The 15,312-nt window shown below is 44.0% G+C and overlaps 1 protein-coding gene across 3 annotated transcripts in view; it reads left to right on the top strand.

The window, feature by feature from the left end:
- Positions 1 to 15,312, top strand: part of PDE4DIP (phosphodiesterase 4D interacting protein) — a 1,776,665-nt gene that overhangs the window by 257,459 nt on the left and 1,503,894 nt on the right. For all 3 annotated transcript variants that reach the window (XM_069737152.1, XM_069737153.1, XM_069737154.1), the window contains one exon: positions 1,833 to 1,956. In XM_069737152.1, coding sequence (XP_069593253.1) covers positions 1,833 to 1,956 — 124 coding nt within the window. The remainder of the gene's footprint in view (positions 1 to 1,832; positions 1,957 to 15,312) is intronic.

The raw sequence follows: 15,312 nt of genomic DNA on the forward strand, positions 1-15,312 counted from the left end.
CCTGTAGTGGTATACTGTAGTTTGGCCAAGGCTATTTTACACCCCCTGGTATAGATTGGCTTAGGACAGTTTATCCCCGAGTGTATACTCTGGCCTGGTATACCTTAGCGTTTGGTAGAGCGGCTTAATATACATTTTTTGCAAAAAATCGTATTAACCAAATACCCTGTGTATTTCCATCCTTTTATTAGCACTGGCTGTTTACTGATAATTTTTTGCAACAGAGTATTTTTTGGTTTTACTGTGCTTTTTTTGTGTGTGTGTTTTTTCAGTCTCTTGGTGGTGTGAACATGTCCATTCAGGCTTGTTCACTGTGTGCACGGCTCATGTGTTTCTGTTTTATCAATTGTTTTTGTGTTTCTACAAGACCAGAGGGTTTTTCTCCCCTCCTTGTGAGCCGTGCACATAAGAACCGTTCTATGCAGCGTGTCCACATTGAACATTACCTTTCTGAATCCTGCTCATACAGGTATTATACATATGACCAGGTTTTTAAATACATCAGATAGGGATTACATACATTAGTTAGGACTGCTCTAATACCTTGACGTTTAGTAGAGCGGCTTAATATACATTTTTTTGCAAAAAACATATTAACCAAATACCCTGTGTTTTTTTTCCATCCTTTTATTAGCACTTGCTGTTTACGGATTTTTTTTGCAGCAGAGTATTTTTTTGGTGTTACTGTGCTTTTTTTGTGTGTTTTTAGTAGTAGTAGTAGTAGTAGTACAAAGTTACTTCTCAAGGAAACACCATATGTAACAATATGATACTGTACATATGTTTTTTCCTGAAATAGTAGCTATGTTCTTCGAAACGCATTGAAATAAACCATCATCTTACTTTACTACACTGGGATATACGTCTTAATCCTGTCGGCAGAGTGGAGATTATCCATTTACTTCTTCTTACCTTTGATGTCTGATGGTCACTTGCTGATACGTTTGCTCTGATGCAGCTGACTTCACATTATATTGTGTGTTCTACAAATTAAACAAGTGAGTTTAATCTTAACATAAAGCTCTCTGTATTTCTCGGATACGACCCTATTTGCGCTGATCTCTCCTACAGCTTTCTTTTTCTGTAACTACCAATAGTTGTTCATTGCCATTTGCATATGAATTCAAATGCTGTTTTTTTTCGGCAATTTAGGAACAGATTGGCAATGCAAAGGCATTGCTGGACTCGTTTTTGCAAGAGCTACATGTGCATATAAATATTTGGGGGTTTTAAAAGCTGCTGACAGATTCCCTCTAATCTGGCTTATTTATTTTCACTACAACAACTCTTTATCAATCACCATAGTTCCCTCATGTAAAATAACAGCTATACTCCCCTCCTGTGCTGGTGCCAATCAGTGATGTTGGCGCCTGCTCTCCCAGGGCTTGTATGACATTGATATGTCACGTCAGCCCTGCAACCAATCAGTGGCCACATTTCTTCAAGCGTAACTGACAACCAGGGGAAGTCAGAGAGCAGCAGCATGATCTCACTTCTTTCGGGTGTCAGTTTTGTCTGAAGGAAGTGAGAGGGAAGCGGCCACTGATTGCCTGTAGGGCTGAAGTGACATATTGATGTTAAATGCTCCCCGGGAGAGCAGGTGCCAGCATCACTGGAATGGCACCAGCACTGGATGTGAGTGTAGCTGTTATTTTATATGGGTTAACTATCGTGATTGAGAAGGGGTTGTCCAAGTAGTTGTTTATGGTTGTTTATGCAAAAACATAATTCAGGAAAACTGTTAGAACTGCATAAATTGCACTTGTGGCCTAACCCTGAAGTTCATATACTATGTTTACCTATATAGTAATTATCACTGTCATATGTTTCAGGACTGATTGTGGATATATGAATAATTACAATGAATCAGAATTACATCAAGAATACAAACAGAGGCAAGAAGAAGCAAAGAATGCTCAAGAGCTTCTAGAAAAAAAGATTACATTTTTGCAAGAGGTAATAATAAAGTCCTGTAGGCTTTTTTGTTGCATGTACAAGTGTCCATTTAAGTAACTTAGAAACCGATGTATAAAGATTTTCTATTAATGCTCATCATGCATACAGTCACTACCTAGAAATTATCTCGTAGAATCACTTGTGAAAAACACTTTGGTACGTATGTAATCTGATGGAAAATGGCTAATTTTATTTCTGTTGAATGTTTGGAGGCAGGGGAGGACATCCAGCTGGTGCAGCTGCATCGGGGCCCGGAGGTGCAGGGGGGCTCTTGCAGGCCGACTAATAATGAGGGCTATCATAGGTGGCGAGTGATCCCTGCAGCTTCGTTGCCTACAGGAGAAAATGGTCACCGCAGTTCAGGGGCCCGGCTGGGAACACAGCCTCAGTGACCGGCGGAAACCTCTAAGATGTCACCTCTAGTCACTGATGCTGCGATCCCAGCAGCTCATTCCCCAGGGGTTCTCAGCCTGGACGGTCGCATCTTGGCACCATCCAGGTTGAAAACTGTTTATCCCCAGACATGAATTGTGGCGTTGGGCAGAAAGACAGATAGGTGAGGGAGATGGTTGTTTTTTAATTTTGTTTTATTACAGGAGACATGGCTGAACATAATTTTATCTCTATACAAGTCACTAGTTCGACCACACTTAGAATACTGTGCACAGTTATGGTCTCCGGTGTATAAGAAAGACATAGCTGAACTAGAGCGGGTGCAGAGAAGAGCGACCAAGGTTATTAGAGGACTGGCGGGTCTGCAATACCAAGATAGGTTATTACACTTGGGGCTATTTAGTTTGGAAAAACGAAGACTAAGGGGTGATCTTATGTTAATGTATAAATATGAGGGGACAGTACAAAGACCTTTCCGATGACCTTTTTAATCATAGACCTGAGGCAGGGACGAAAGGGCATCCTCTACGTCTGGATTAAAGAAGGTTTAAGCATAATAACAGATGCAGATGTTTTACTGTAAGAGCAGTGAGACCAAGGAACTCTCTGCCGTATGATGTTGTAATGAATGATTCATTAATTAACCCCTTCATGACCCAGCCTATTTTGACCTTAAAGACCTTGCCGTTTTTTGCAATTCTGACCAGTGTCCCTTTATGAGGTAATAACTCAGGAACGCTTCAACGGATCCTAGCGGTTCTGAGATTGTTTTTTCGTGACATATTGGGCTTCATGTTAGTGGAAAATTTAGGTCAATAAATTCTGCGTTTATTTGTGATAAAAACGGAAATTTGGCGAAAATTTTGAAAATTTCGCAATTTTCACATTTTGAATTTTTATTCTGTTAAACCAGAGAGATATGTGACACAAAATAGTTAATAAATAACATTTCCCACATGTTTACTTCACATCAGCACAATTTTGGAAACAAAATTTTTTTTTTGTTAGGAAGTTATAAGGGTTAAAATTTGACCAGCGATTTCTCATTTTTACAACGAAATTTACAAAACCACTTTTTTTAGGGACCACCTCACATTTGAAGTCAGTTTGAGGGGTCTATATGGCTGAAAATACCCAAACGTGACACCATTCTAAAAACTGCACCCCTCAAGGTACTCAAAACCACATTCAAGAAGTTTATTAACCCTTCAGGTGCTTCACAAATTGATCTGTAAAAATGAAAAAGTACTTTTTTTTCACAAGAAAATTCTTTTCGCCTCAATTTTTTCATTTTCACATGGGCAGTAGGATAAAATGGATCATAAAATTTGTTGGGCAATTTCTCCCGAGTACGTCGATACCTCACATGTGGGGATAAACCACTGTTTGGGCACTCGGCAGGGCTCGGAAGGGAAGGCGCGCCATTTGACTTTTTGAATGGAAAATTAGCTCCAATTGTTAGCGGACACCATGTCGCGTTTGGAGAGCCCCTGTGTGCCTAAACATTGGAGCTCCCCCACAAGTGACCCCATTTTGGAAACTAGACCCCCCCAAGGAACTTATCTAGATGCATATTGAGCACTTTAAACCCCCAGGTGCTTCACAGAAGTTTATAACGCAGAGCCATGAAAATAAAAAATAATTTTTCTTTCCTCAAAAATGATTTTTTTAGCCTGGAATTTCCTATTTTGCCAAGGATAATAGGAGAAATTGGACCCCAAATATTGTTGTCCAGTTTGTCCTGAGTACGCTGATACCCCATATGTGGGGGTAAACCACTGTTTGGGCGCACGGCAGGGCTCGGAAGGGATGGCACGCCATTTGGCTTTTTAAATGGCAAATTCGCTCCAATCATTAGCGGACACCATGTCACGTTTGGAGAGCCCCTGTGTGCCTAAACATTGGAGATCCCCCAGAAATGACACCATTTTGGAAACTAGACCCCCAAAGGAACTAATCTAGATGTGTGGTGAGGTCTTTGAACCCCCAAGTGCTTCACAGAAGTTTATAACGCAGAGCCATGAAAATAAAATAAAAAAATTATTTTCTCAAAAATGATCTTTTAGCCTGCAATTTTTTATTTTCCCAAGGGTAACAGGAGAAATTTGACCCCAAAAGTTGTTGTTCAGTTTCTCCTGAGTACGCTGATACCCCATATGTGCGGGTAAATCACTGTTTGGGCACATGCCGGGGCTCGGAAGTGAAGTAGTGACGTTTTGAAATGCAGACTTTGATGGACTGCTCTGTGGGCGTCACGTTGCGTTTGCAGAGCCCCTGATGTGGCTTAACAGTAGAAACCCCCCACAAGTGACCCCATTTTGGAAACTAGACCCCGAACGGAACTTATCTAGATGTGTGGTGAGCACTTTGAACCCCCAAGTGCTTCATAGAAGTTTATAATGCAGAGCCGTGAAAATAATAAATACGTTTTCTTTCCTCAAAAATAATTATTTAGCCCAGAATTTTTTATTTTCCCAAGGGTTACAGGAGAAATTGGACCCCAAAAGTTGTTGTCCAGTTTCTCCTGAGTACGCTGATACCCCATGAGTAGGGGTAAACCACTGTTTGGGCACACGTCGGGGCTCAGAAGGGAAGTAGTGACTTTTGAAATGCAGACTTTGATGGAATGGTCTGCGGGTGTCACGTTGCGTTTGCAGAGCCCCTGGTGTGCCTAACTAGTAGAAACCCCCACAAGTGACCCCATTTTAGAAACTAGACCCCCCAAGGAACTTATCTAGATATGTGGTGAGCACTTTGAACCCCCAAGTGCTTCACAGACGTTTACAACGCAGAGCCGTGAAAATAAAAAATCATTTTTCTTTCCTCAAAAATTATGTTTTAGCAAGCATTTTTTTAGATTCACAAGGGTAACAGGAGAAATTGGACCCCAGTAATTGTTGCGCAGTTTGTCCTGAGTATGCTGGTACCCCATATGTGGGGGTAAACCACTGTTTGGGCACACGTCAGGGCTCGGAAGTGAGGGAGCACCATTTGACTTTTTGAATACGAGATTGGCTGGAATCAATGGTGGCGCCATGTTGCGTTTGGAGACCCCTGATGTGCCTAAACAGTGGTAACCCCTCAATTCTACCTCCAACACTAACCCCAACACACCCCTAACCCTAATCCCAACTGTAGCCATAACCCTAATCACAACCCTAACCACAACCCTATTCCAACCCTAACCCTAAGGCTATGTGCCCACGTTGCGGATTCGTGTGAGATATTTCCGCACCATTTTTGAAAAATCCGCGGGTAAAAGGCACTGCGTTTTGCCTGCGGATTTTCCGCGGATTTCCAGTGTTTTTTGTGCGGATTTCACCTGCGGATTCCTATTGAGGAACAGGTGTAAAACGCTGCGGAATCCGCACAAAGAATTGACATGCTGCGGAAAATACAACGCAGCGTTTCCGCTCGGTATTTTCCGCACCATGGGCACAGCGGATTTGGTTTTTCATATGTTTACATGGTACTGTAAACCTGATGGAACACTGCTGCGAATCCGCAGCGGCCGATCCGCAGTGTGGGCACATAGCCTAATTCTAAAGGGATGTGCACACGCTGCGGATCCGCAGCAGTTTCCCATGAGTTTACAGTTCAATGTAAACCTACGGGAAACAAAAATCGCTGTACACATGCTGCGGAAAAACTGCACGGAAACGCAGCGGTTTACATTCCGCAGCATGTCACTTCTTTGTGCGGATTCCGCAGCGGTTTTACAACTGCTCCAATAGAAAATCGCAGTTGTAAAACCGCAGTGAAATGCGCAGAAAAAAACGCGGTAAATCTGCCATAAATCCGCAGCGGTTTAGCACTGCGGATTTATCAAATCCGCAGCGGAAAAATCCGCAGAGAACCAGAATACGTGTGCACATACCGAAACCCTACCCCTACCCCCAACCCTACCCCCAACCCTACCCCCAACCCTACCCCTAACCCTATTCTAACATTAGTGGAAAAAAAAAAATTTCTTAATTTTTTTATTGTCCCTACCTATGGGGGTGACAAAGGGGGGGGGGGGTGGTCATTTATTATTTTTTTTATTTTGATCACTGAGATATAATCTCTCAGTGATCAAAATGCACTTTGGAACGAATCTGCCGGCCGGCAGATTCGGCGGGCGCACTGCGCATGCGCCCGCCATTTTGGAAGATGGCGGCGCCCAGGGAGAAGACGGACGGGACCCCGGCTGGATCGGTAAGTATGATGGGGTGGGGGGGACCACGGGGGGGGGGGGGGATCGGAGCACGGGGGGGGAATCGGAGCGCGGGAGGGGTGGAACGGAGCACGGGGGGCGTGGAACGGAGCACGGGGGGGCTGGAATGGAGCACGGGGGGGGTGGAAGGTGGCACCGAGGGGGGTGGATCGGAGTGCAGGGGGGGTGATTGGAGCACGGGGGGGTGATTGGAGCACGGGGGGAGCGGACAAGAGCACGGGGGGGGAGCGGAGCACTGGACGGAGGGGAGCCGGAGCAGTGTACCGGCCAGATCGGGGGGCTGGGGGGGCGATCGGTGGGGTGGGGTGGGGTGGGGGCACATTAGTATTTCCAGCCATGGCCGATGATATTTCAGCATCGGCCATGGCTGGATTGTAATATTTCACCCGTTATAATAGGTGAAATATTACAAATCGCTCTGATTGGCAGTTTCACTTTCAACAGCCAATCAGAGCGATCGTAGCCACGAGGGGGTGAAGCCACCCCCCCTGGGCTAAACTACCACTCCCCCTGTCCCTGCAGATCGGGTGAAATGGGAGTTAACCCTTTCACCCGATCTGCAGGGACGCGATCTTTCCATGACGCCGCATAGGCGTCATGGGTCGGATTGGCACCGACTTTCATGACGCCTACGTGGCGTCATGGGTCGGGAAGGGGTTAAATTTAAGAGGGGACTGGATACCTTTCTGGAAAAGTATAATGTTACAGGTTATATATACTAGATTCCTTGTTAGGGTGTTGATCCAGGGAACTAATCTGATTGCCGTATGTGGAGCCGGGAAGGAATTTTTTTTTCCCCAATATGGAGCTTACTATTTGCTACATGGTTTTTTTTTTTTTGCCTTCCTCTGGATCAACATGTTAGGGCATGTTAGGTTTGGCTATGGGTTGAACTAGATGGACTTATAGTCTTCCTTCAACCTTAATAACTATGTTACTATGTTCAGTGGAATGGGTGATGACGTGACTATGGTTTAATTTAGATTCATAAAAGGAGTCTGTTATTCTCTCAATTAAAGGACTGGCTGTGTTTTTATTTACAATATAACTATAGGATCATATAGTTACATAGGTTGAATTAAGACCTAGGTCCAAAAAGTTCAACCTTTCTCCACCAATTGTACATTTTGTCACTAATCTAGCTATAACCCGCAATGTTTTGTGTATGAAGGAAATCTTCCAGACCTTTTTTAAAAAAGCCGTTATAGTGTCTGCCATTATGAACTCCAGTGGAAGGGCATTCAACAGTCTGACTGCTCTAACTGTAAAGAACCCTTTCCTGTTTAGCTGTTGGAATCGCCTTTCTTCCACCCAAAATAAGTGCCGTGCCCCCTAGTCCTCAGGACAGTCCTTGGAAGGAGCAAGTAATGTGCAGTGTTTTGTACTGGCCACACATATTATCAGAGGCGTAGCTAGGGGTTCAGCCTAGGGGGGGGCAAGACATCTGAGTGGGCCCCTAACCTCTGATTACAACTATGGTGATGCACCCTAATAGTGGACGTAGGAGAACGTCAGCAGATGATCCTGCTGCAACTAAAAAAAAAAAAACATCTCCACAAGACCAATACTGATATTACCGCCATATTGTGACCATATAGGGGTAGATACCAGTCCTACAAAGCATACAAGTGATAACAGCACAGTTACAGATGATGACTTACCACTGACGTTCTTTCTGATGGAATCGTTCACTTTTCCCGCCTTTTCCATCTGGTCCAGACCGACATGGCGACTTCTCCACCCAGGACTCGTCTGCAGAGAATACAACAAAGACACATTTCACTTCTCATATTCCAGCCCCATCACCATCTATTCCCAACCTGCACAAACTCCTCATCCTGCTGATACCCCAATACTGAGCCGCTGCTGCCGTATGTGTCCTTATTACTGCACCTGATACCCCAATACTGAGCCGCTGCTGCTGTATGTGTCCCTATTACTGCCCCTGATACCCCAATACTGAGCCTCTGCTGCCGTATGTGACCCTATTACTGCACCTGATACCCCAATACTGAGCTGCTGCCGTATGTGTCCCTATTACTGCCCCTGATACCCCAATACTGAGCCGCTGCTGCCGTATGTGTCCCTATTACTGCCGCTGATACCCCAATACTGAGCCGCTGCTGCCTTATGTGTCCCTATTACTGCACCTGATACCCCAATACTGAGCCCCGGCTGCCGTATGTGTCCCTATTACTGCCCCTGATACCCCAATACTGAGCCCCGGCTGCCGTATGTGTCCCTATTACTGCACCTGCTGTGTGGTACAAATGCAATGCTCCTCATATTGCATCACATAGTAATGCCACCATTGTGCCCTTACATAGTACAATGTCTCCTTTGTGCTCTCACAGTAGCCCCAAACTCTTTACAGGCCCCCACAGTAGTCCCCACACTGTATATAGGCCCCTACAATGTATGATGGCCCGACAGCAACCTTCAAACTGTATAGTGACCCCTGCGTTAGCTCCCACACTGTATAATGACTCCTGCCTTAGGTCCCACGCTGTGTAACGGCTCCCACATTGTCTACCACACTTTATAATGACCCCTCCATTAGCTTCCACACTGTATAATGACCCCTGCATTAGTGTCCATGCTGTACAATGACCCCTCCATTAGTGTCCACGCTGTATAATGACCCCCGCATTAGCTTCCACGCTGTATAATGGAACCCGCTGTAGCTCCCACTCCTTGGATTCTGGTCACTGTCTGTCCCTCTCTGGGGGCTGATACTTGCACAGCCCTGAAATATATGACAAAGACATAAATAGAAGAAACAGCCAGTGGGTGTGTATAGAGGCCATCATATGGGTATAGCTCCCTGAATGTGTCCAGATAACCCTAAAGGAATACTCTTGTCTGGACAAGACCTCAAAGAGGGAAATGGAAATGAGGGAATCAGAAAAAAAGAGGGGGAGGTAGAATATTACCCATCTAAAGAAAAAAGTACACCCCCTGGCTCTTCAGTTCCTTTTTCCTCTTCTCCCCCTTGGGGATCTTGTGGTCTAGACTGAGTATATGTAAATGGACCCGCACCCATATGTGATTTTCTATATGCACCTACTTGCTGTTTCTATTTTCTTCTGGCTATTTTTCATCTTAATATATACTTACCTTGTAATGTCTTCACATCCTGTTCCGTCCAGATGTGTCCAGATCCCAGAATTCTAAGAGGCGGAAGTTCACCGACCACCATATTGGGACACCCAAGTGATGGGTGTCTCAATTTGGAAACTGTTTACGATACCAGCCTCTTGCGCGGTACTACCAGCTGAACACCGTCCACCACACACACTGTATATGCCGTACGCACCACACACCCACTGTAAACGCCGTAGGCAGTACACACACACACACTTTATACTCATCCTCTTGAGCGGTACCACCAGCGGAACACCGTTGCAAACATGCCACTGCCGGGATCAGCCGAATGACTCACTGACCGCCGCCATCTTTGTACAAGAGGAGCGCAGAGCACATGGGGTAGACAGGTCAAAGAAGAGAGCACAGACGGGGGAAAGAGAGTGGATAGGTGGGTGAGCACATGGGGGGGAGAGATTCTCAACGCTACAAAGCCAGCCCCCATCGTGACATTACCGCCCTCCCAATGCGATAGCATCGGGTCTCCAAGTAGTAAATATATATTCATCCTCAACTTTTTTAATAAAAGGTTTTACCTTTTTATTTTTCATATTTCGTGTTTTATTTTTCGTGTTTACCACCTTAGATTTACTGATATGAAATCATGCAGACACTGGTCTGATAGGATCCTGACCCAGGCTACAGGATAGAACATATATATGGGTTGGGGTCTTATCAGACCAGTGAGATATATCTAATATATAATTGCCTAGAATACTACTTCCTGCAATTTGTGCCAACTTCCTGTCCGGAGCTAATGTCCGGAGCTAATGTCCGGAGATAAGTGACGTCATCAGTGTCCAGTGTCTGATTGGTTGCCGCCTGTTGCGAGCGACCAATCAGAAACGTGCCGTACTGTGACACACTCCGCCCGCCATTTTGGTGTGATTTTTGAAATTTTACCTCACAGCAAGTTTCTACTGCGTGGAGGCGGGCCCAGTGACGTTGCTCTTCAAGCTCCTGCCGAATTTCGTCAAAAAAATGATAATACCATTTACCAAAACTATATATATTTAGTTGTGAAGTGGTTCAGTGACATTTTCACACCAATTTTGAACTTTTGTTTGGTGTTTTCTCCATATACTGCCTATTATTCACTAACTGTTATACTGAGAGACTGCCGTTTATTAACCTCTTCTTTGCCACATTGGGTATATTGCTCTATTATTTGCCACATAAGGACATTGTCCATTATTGCCCAGCAATTTCTTAAATAACAAGAATTGTCAAGAGCTGGTAAGTGCAGCCATTTTTTGTTCTTTCTTACTATTATTTATTGTATTATTCTTACATTTGAATAAATAAAGTATATATGGATTCTAGACTCCCGATTCTTTAGAATCGGGCTGCCATCTAGTGTGTGTGTGTATATATATATATGTATATATATGTGTGTGTGTGTGTGTGTGTGTATGTATATGTATATATATATATATATATATATATATATATATATTTATTATCTCACTGGTCTGATAGAATCGGGCCACTATAATATTATAGTGGCCCGATTCTAACGCATCGGGTATTCTAGAATATGCATGTCCACGTAGTATATTGCCCAGCCACGTAGTATATAGCAGAGCCACGTAGTATATTGTCCAGCCACATAGTATAGCCCATAAATGCACTTCTTTTTGTGTTAAACTAGTTTTATCAGGTTGTGAATTTTGATTTTTGCCTTGTTGAATGATCTCTGTCTGTTTGACAGTTCATTGGTGTATAAAGGCACAGATGATTGGCCTCGGGGAGACCAAAACATCCAACACCGCGGAGACACCATCACGTGTTTCTCAACGCAGTGATTCCAGAACACTGCCCCCATCCCTTATGGGAAATATGCAGATGCATGTAAAGAAGCTGCGGAGACACCATCACGTGTTTCTCGACGCAAGCAGTGAATAGCCAGGCCTTTCCCCGGGAAGGAACAACCACGGGAAGGGCAGCATCCTATGAAGGAAAGCCACCTATGCCAAGCATGGTATCCATCCACAGACAGCTGTTTCGGTTCAGTTCATTGGTGAACACGGATGAAAAGTGCCTGTGTAATATCTCTGCCTTTTCTTTGTCCTCTGTGATTATCTTGTTGTTGTCATCTTCTAAGGGGCCAATACCATCTATTATTTCTCTTTGGCATTGATGTATTTATAAATAAAAATTGGGGTTTATTTTAGTGTCGTTGGCGATCTGTTTCTCTGTAGAGAACTTTGCGTATATACTCGAGTATAAGCTGAGAATTTCAGCCCATTTTTTAGGCTGAAATTGACCCTCTTGGCTTATACTCGAGTCATACCCAGGGGTCGGCAGGGTAGGTGGAGTGGCAGCTGTCTAAGCATACTCACCTGCTCCTGTCGCGGTCCCTGGTTCCCCGGCGTCGGCAGCTTCTTCCTGCAGTGAGCGGTCACATGGTCCCGCTCATTACAGTAATGAATATGGACCCGACTCCACTCCCATAGGGGTGGAGCCGCATATTCATTACTGTAATGAGCGGTACCATGTGACCGCTCACCACTGGAAGAAGCTGCCGGCGCCGGGGAAGCAGGGACCGCGGCTGGAGCAGGTGAGTATAACGCAGTGCGCTATATTCATCTAGTCTCCGTTCCACTGTCGCCATCCGCAGCTGCGTCTTCTGCATCCTCTGCACTGACGCTCAGGTCAGAGGGCACAGTGACGCGATTAGTGTGCGCTGCCCTCTGCCTGAGCAGTCAGTGCAGTGGACAGGGAACGTAGCGGCGGCTGGCGGCGGTAGAACGTGGAGCAGGTGAATATAGAAGTTCCGGGGGCCTGAGCGACGAGAGGTGAGTGTGATTATTTTTTTTTTTTTTTATCTCAGCAAAAGCATATGGTGCAAATGACTGTATGGAGCATCTTATGGGGCCATAATCAGCATTTGTGGAGCATTACATGGGGCAAATGACTGTGTGGAGCATCTTATGGGGCCATAATAAGCATTTGTGCAGCATTATATGGGGCGTATTTTGTATGGAGCATCTTATGGGGTCATAATCAACCTTTGTGCAGCATTATATGGGGCATATTTTAATATTGAGCATCTTATGGGGCCCATTATAAACTGTATGGAGCATTATATGGGGCTCCTGATTCAATATGGATGTTCAAAAACACTTAACCTACTGATGTCTCAATTAATTTTACTTTTATTGGTATCTATTTTTATTTTTGACATTTACCGGTAGCTGCTGCATTTTTCACCCTAGGCTTATACTCGAGTCGTTACGTTTTCCCAGTTTTTTGTGGGAAAATTAGGGGTCTCAGCTTATACTCGGGTCGGCTTATACTCGAGTATATACAGTAGATCTTTATACTCCTGAAATGCTATTTCAGTATTCTTGGCTTTCAAGATTTTGAATGCCCTTTGTTTTTCTTATTAAACCTTGTACTGTCCTGTTCATCGATAATGGTTTCTTTTTATTCCTTGTCATTTTATTACCAGAGGGTATACGTTTTTTCAGGATTCTAGTAGTATTCCATTAAAAATGCACCATTTATGTTCGGTATCCCTAGTTATCAAGACATTGTCCCAGTCTATACGACTAAGCTCTTCCCTTAATTTGTTAAAATCAGCTTTCTTAAAGTTCCAGGTTTTGGCAATTCCACTTTTGAGTGTTTGATTGAAATTTACATTGAAACTTAGCATGTTATGGTCACTGCTTCCCAAATGCTCTCTGACCTGTAGATCTGAAATTGTATCCGGTCTCTTTGACAGAACCAGATCCAGCAGATTACCTTACCTGGTCGGTTCATCTACCAGCTGAGAGAGGTAATCGTCCTGAACTGTAGCTTTTAGCAAAACCAGAAGATTCTATGTCTCAATGAATGACTGGACAGTTAAAATTCCTCATTATGTAAACTCTACTACTGTTTGCTGTCTTTTTAAGCTGTTGTAGCATATCATCTTCTACCTATTCAGCTATATTAGGAGGCTTGTAGCAAACTCCAATTAGCAGCTTTACATTATTATTATCCCCATGTACATTTACCCATAGTGACTCTACATTGCTGTAACTCCCCCCAATGTCTTCATTAAGCACAGGTTTTAATGTGGATTTAACGAAGATGCACACCCCACCACCCTTTCTATCTTTCCTGTCCTTTCTAAATGTAATTCTCTGTTACCCAGTCATGATTTTCGTCAAGCCAGGTTTCCATAATGCTCACCAGATCGTATTTTGTGACTGTCATAAGTCTCCAGTACATCCATTTCATTTGATAGACTTCTTGCATTTGCCAGCAGACATTTAATATTAGCACATTTTTTACTCCTATTCAGCTCCCTGCATACCTTACATATCCCAGCCCTTCCTAAATCCTTTTTAACCCCTACTGCCTCCCTCTGTCTCCTCTATCTGTCCCTTATTAGAACAACTACCCCCCCCCCCCCAGATCCTAGTTTAAAAGCTCCTCCATCTGTTTTACCATTTTTTTTCCCCCAAGCGCAGACACCTCTCCATTACTAAGCCATGGGCTTGATGTCACCGGACAATACAGAGATGACATCAGCCTGAGAATACCAGCTCCCAGTTGTCTGCTTTAGCAAGGCTGGTTATCAAAAATGGGGAGGATCTCATGCCGTTTTTTTTTTTTTATTATTATTTATTGAAATAATTAAAAAATACAGCCCGGGGACCCCTCTATTCTTGATAACCAGCCTTGCTAATGCTGACAGCTGAGGGTTGCAGCCCCCAGCTGTAATTCTTGCCTGGCTTGTCATAGAAAATACGGGGGAACCCACGCCATTTTTTTGCATTTATTTATAGCACAGGTGGCGGGTGATGAATACTCCAATCAACCGCTCCTGCTGTCACTGTTATTAGCGGCAGCAGATGTAGACTGATGGGAGTAATAGTCCCATCATCCACCAAAAGCTGTCATTGTTATCACTTGAATATAACTCTCAACATTATTCCCTGCTTGCACTGATTGCCGGCAGAGCAGGGGAGAATGATGAGGGCCACCTTCAGCACCCGGAGCCAGGGAACAGCACTTACTTAAATGCTTCTTCTCTCGTGCTATTCCATGTGGTCCTGATGCGGCACACGGTTGCCACACGTGTGCCGCAAGAATTACATACACGGACACTGTCATCTTCGGAACCGTTTTTTTCCGGTCCCAGGAGAAACGGACATTTGAAACCGGCCTTAAACATGGTTCAGGTAGAGCAAGCCACCACCCAAAGTACAACAAATTTTCATTCCATTCAGAGTAGCAGTAGTAAATGAAGATGTTTTATATACAGTATATTCTATGTTGGATACTTATACAAACAAGAGCTTACCTTCACATATTTTACGGTTTACCTATGCATAAAACAATGAAACTGCAGCTGGTCCATTAGCACACAACAAACTGTGACAGAGTTGGCTTTAGCAAATTTTACAAAAAATCTTATTCTGACTTCATAAGTAAGCTGAAAGTGTAGGGCACCATGAGACACCATTTCTAGGCTGTCTTTTAAACCGTACTCACACTTGGTGATGTCCTCGGTTTTAACCCGACTGTAGGAGGCGAGTATGAAGATTTCAAAAGGTTTATTTTCCAGCTGAATTCTTGTAAATATGCATACCTACAGTATGTAACAGACT

Source organism: Ranitomeya imitator, chromosome 8 (genome assembly GCF_032444005.1).
Source record: "Ranitomeya imitator isolate aRanImi1 chromosome 8, aRanImi1.pri, whole genome shotgun sequence".
NCBI lineage: Eukaryota > Metazoa > Chordata > Amphibia > Anura > Dendrobatidae > Ranitomeya > Ranitomeya imitator.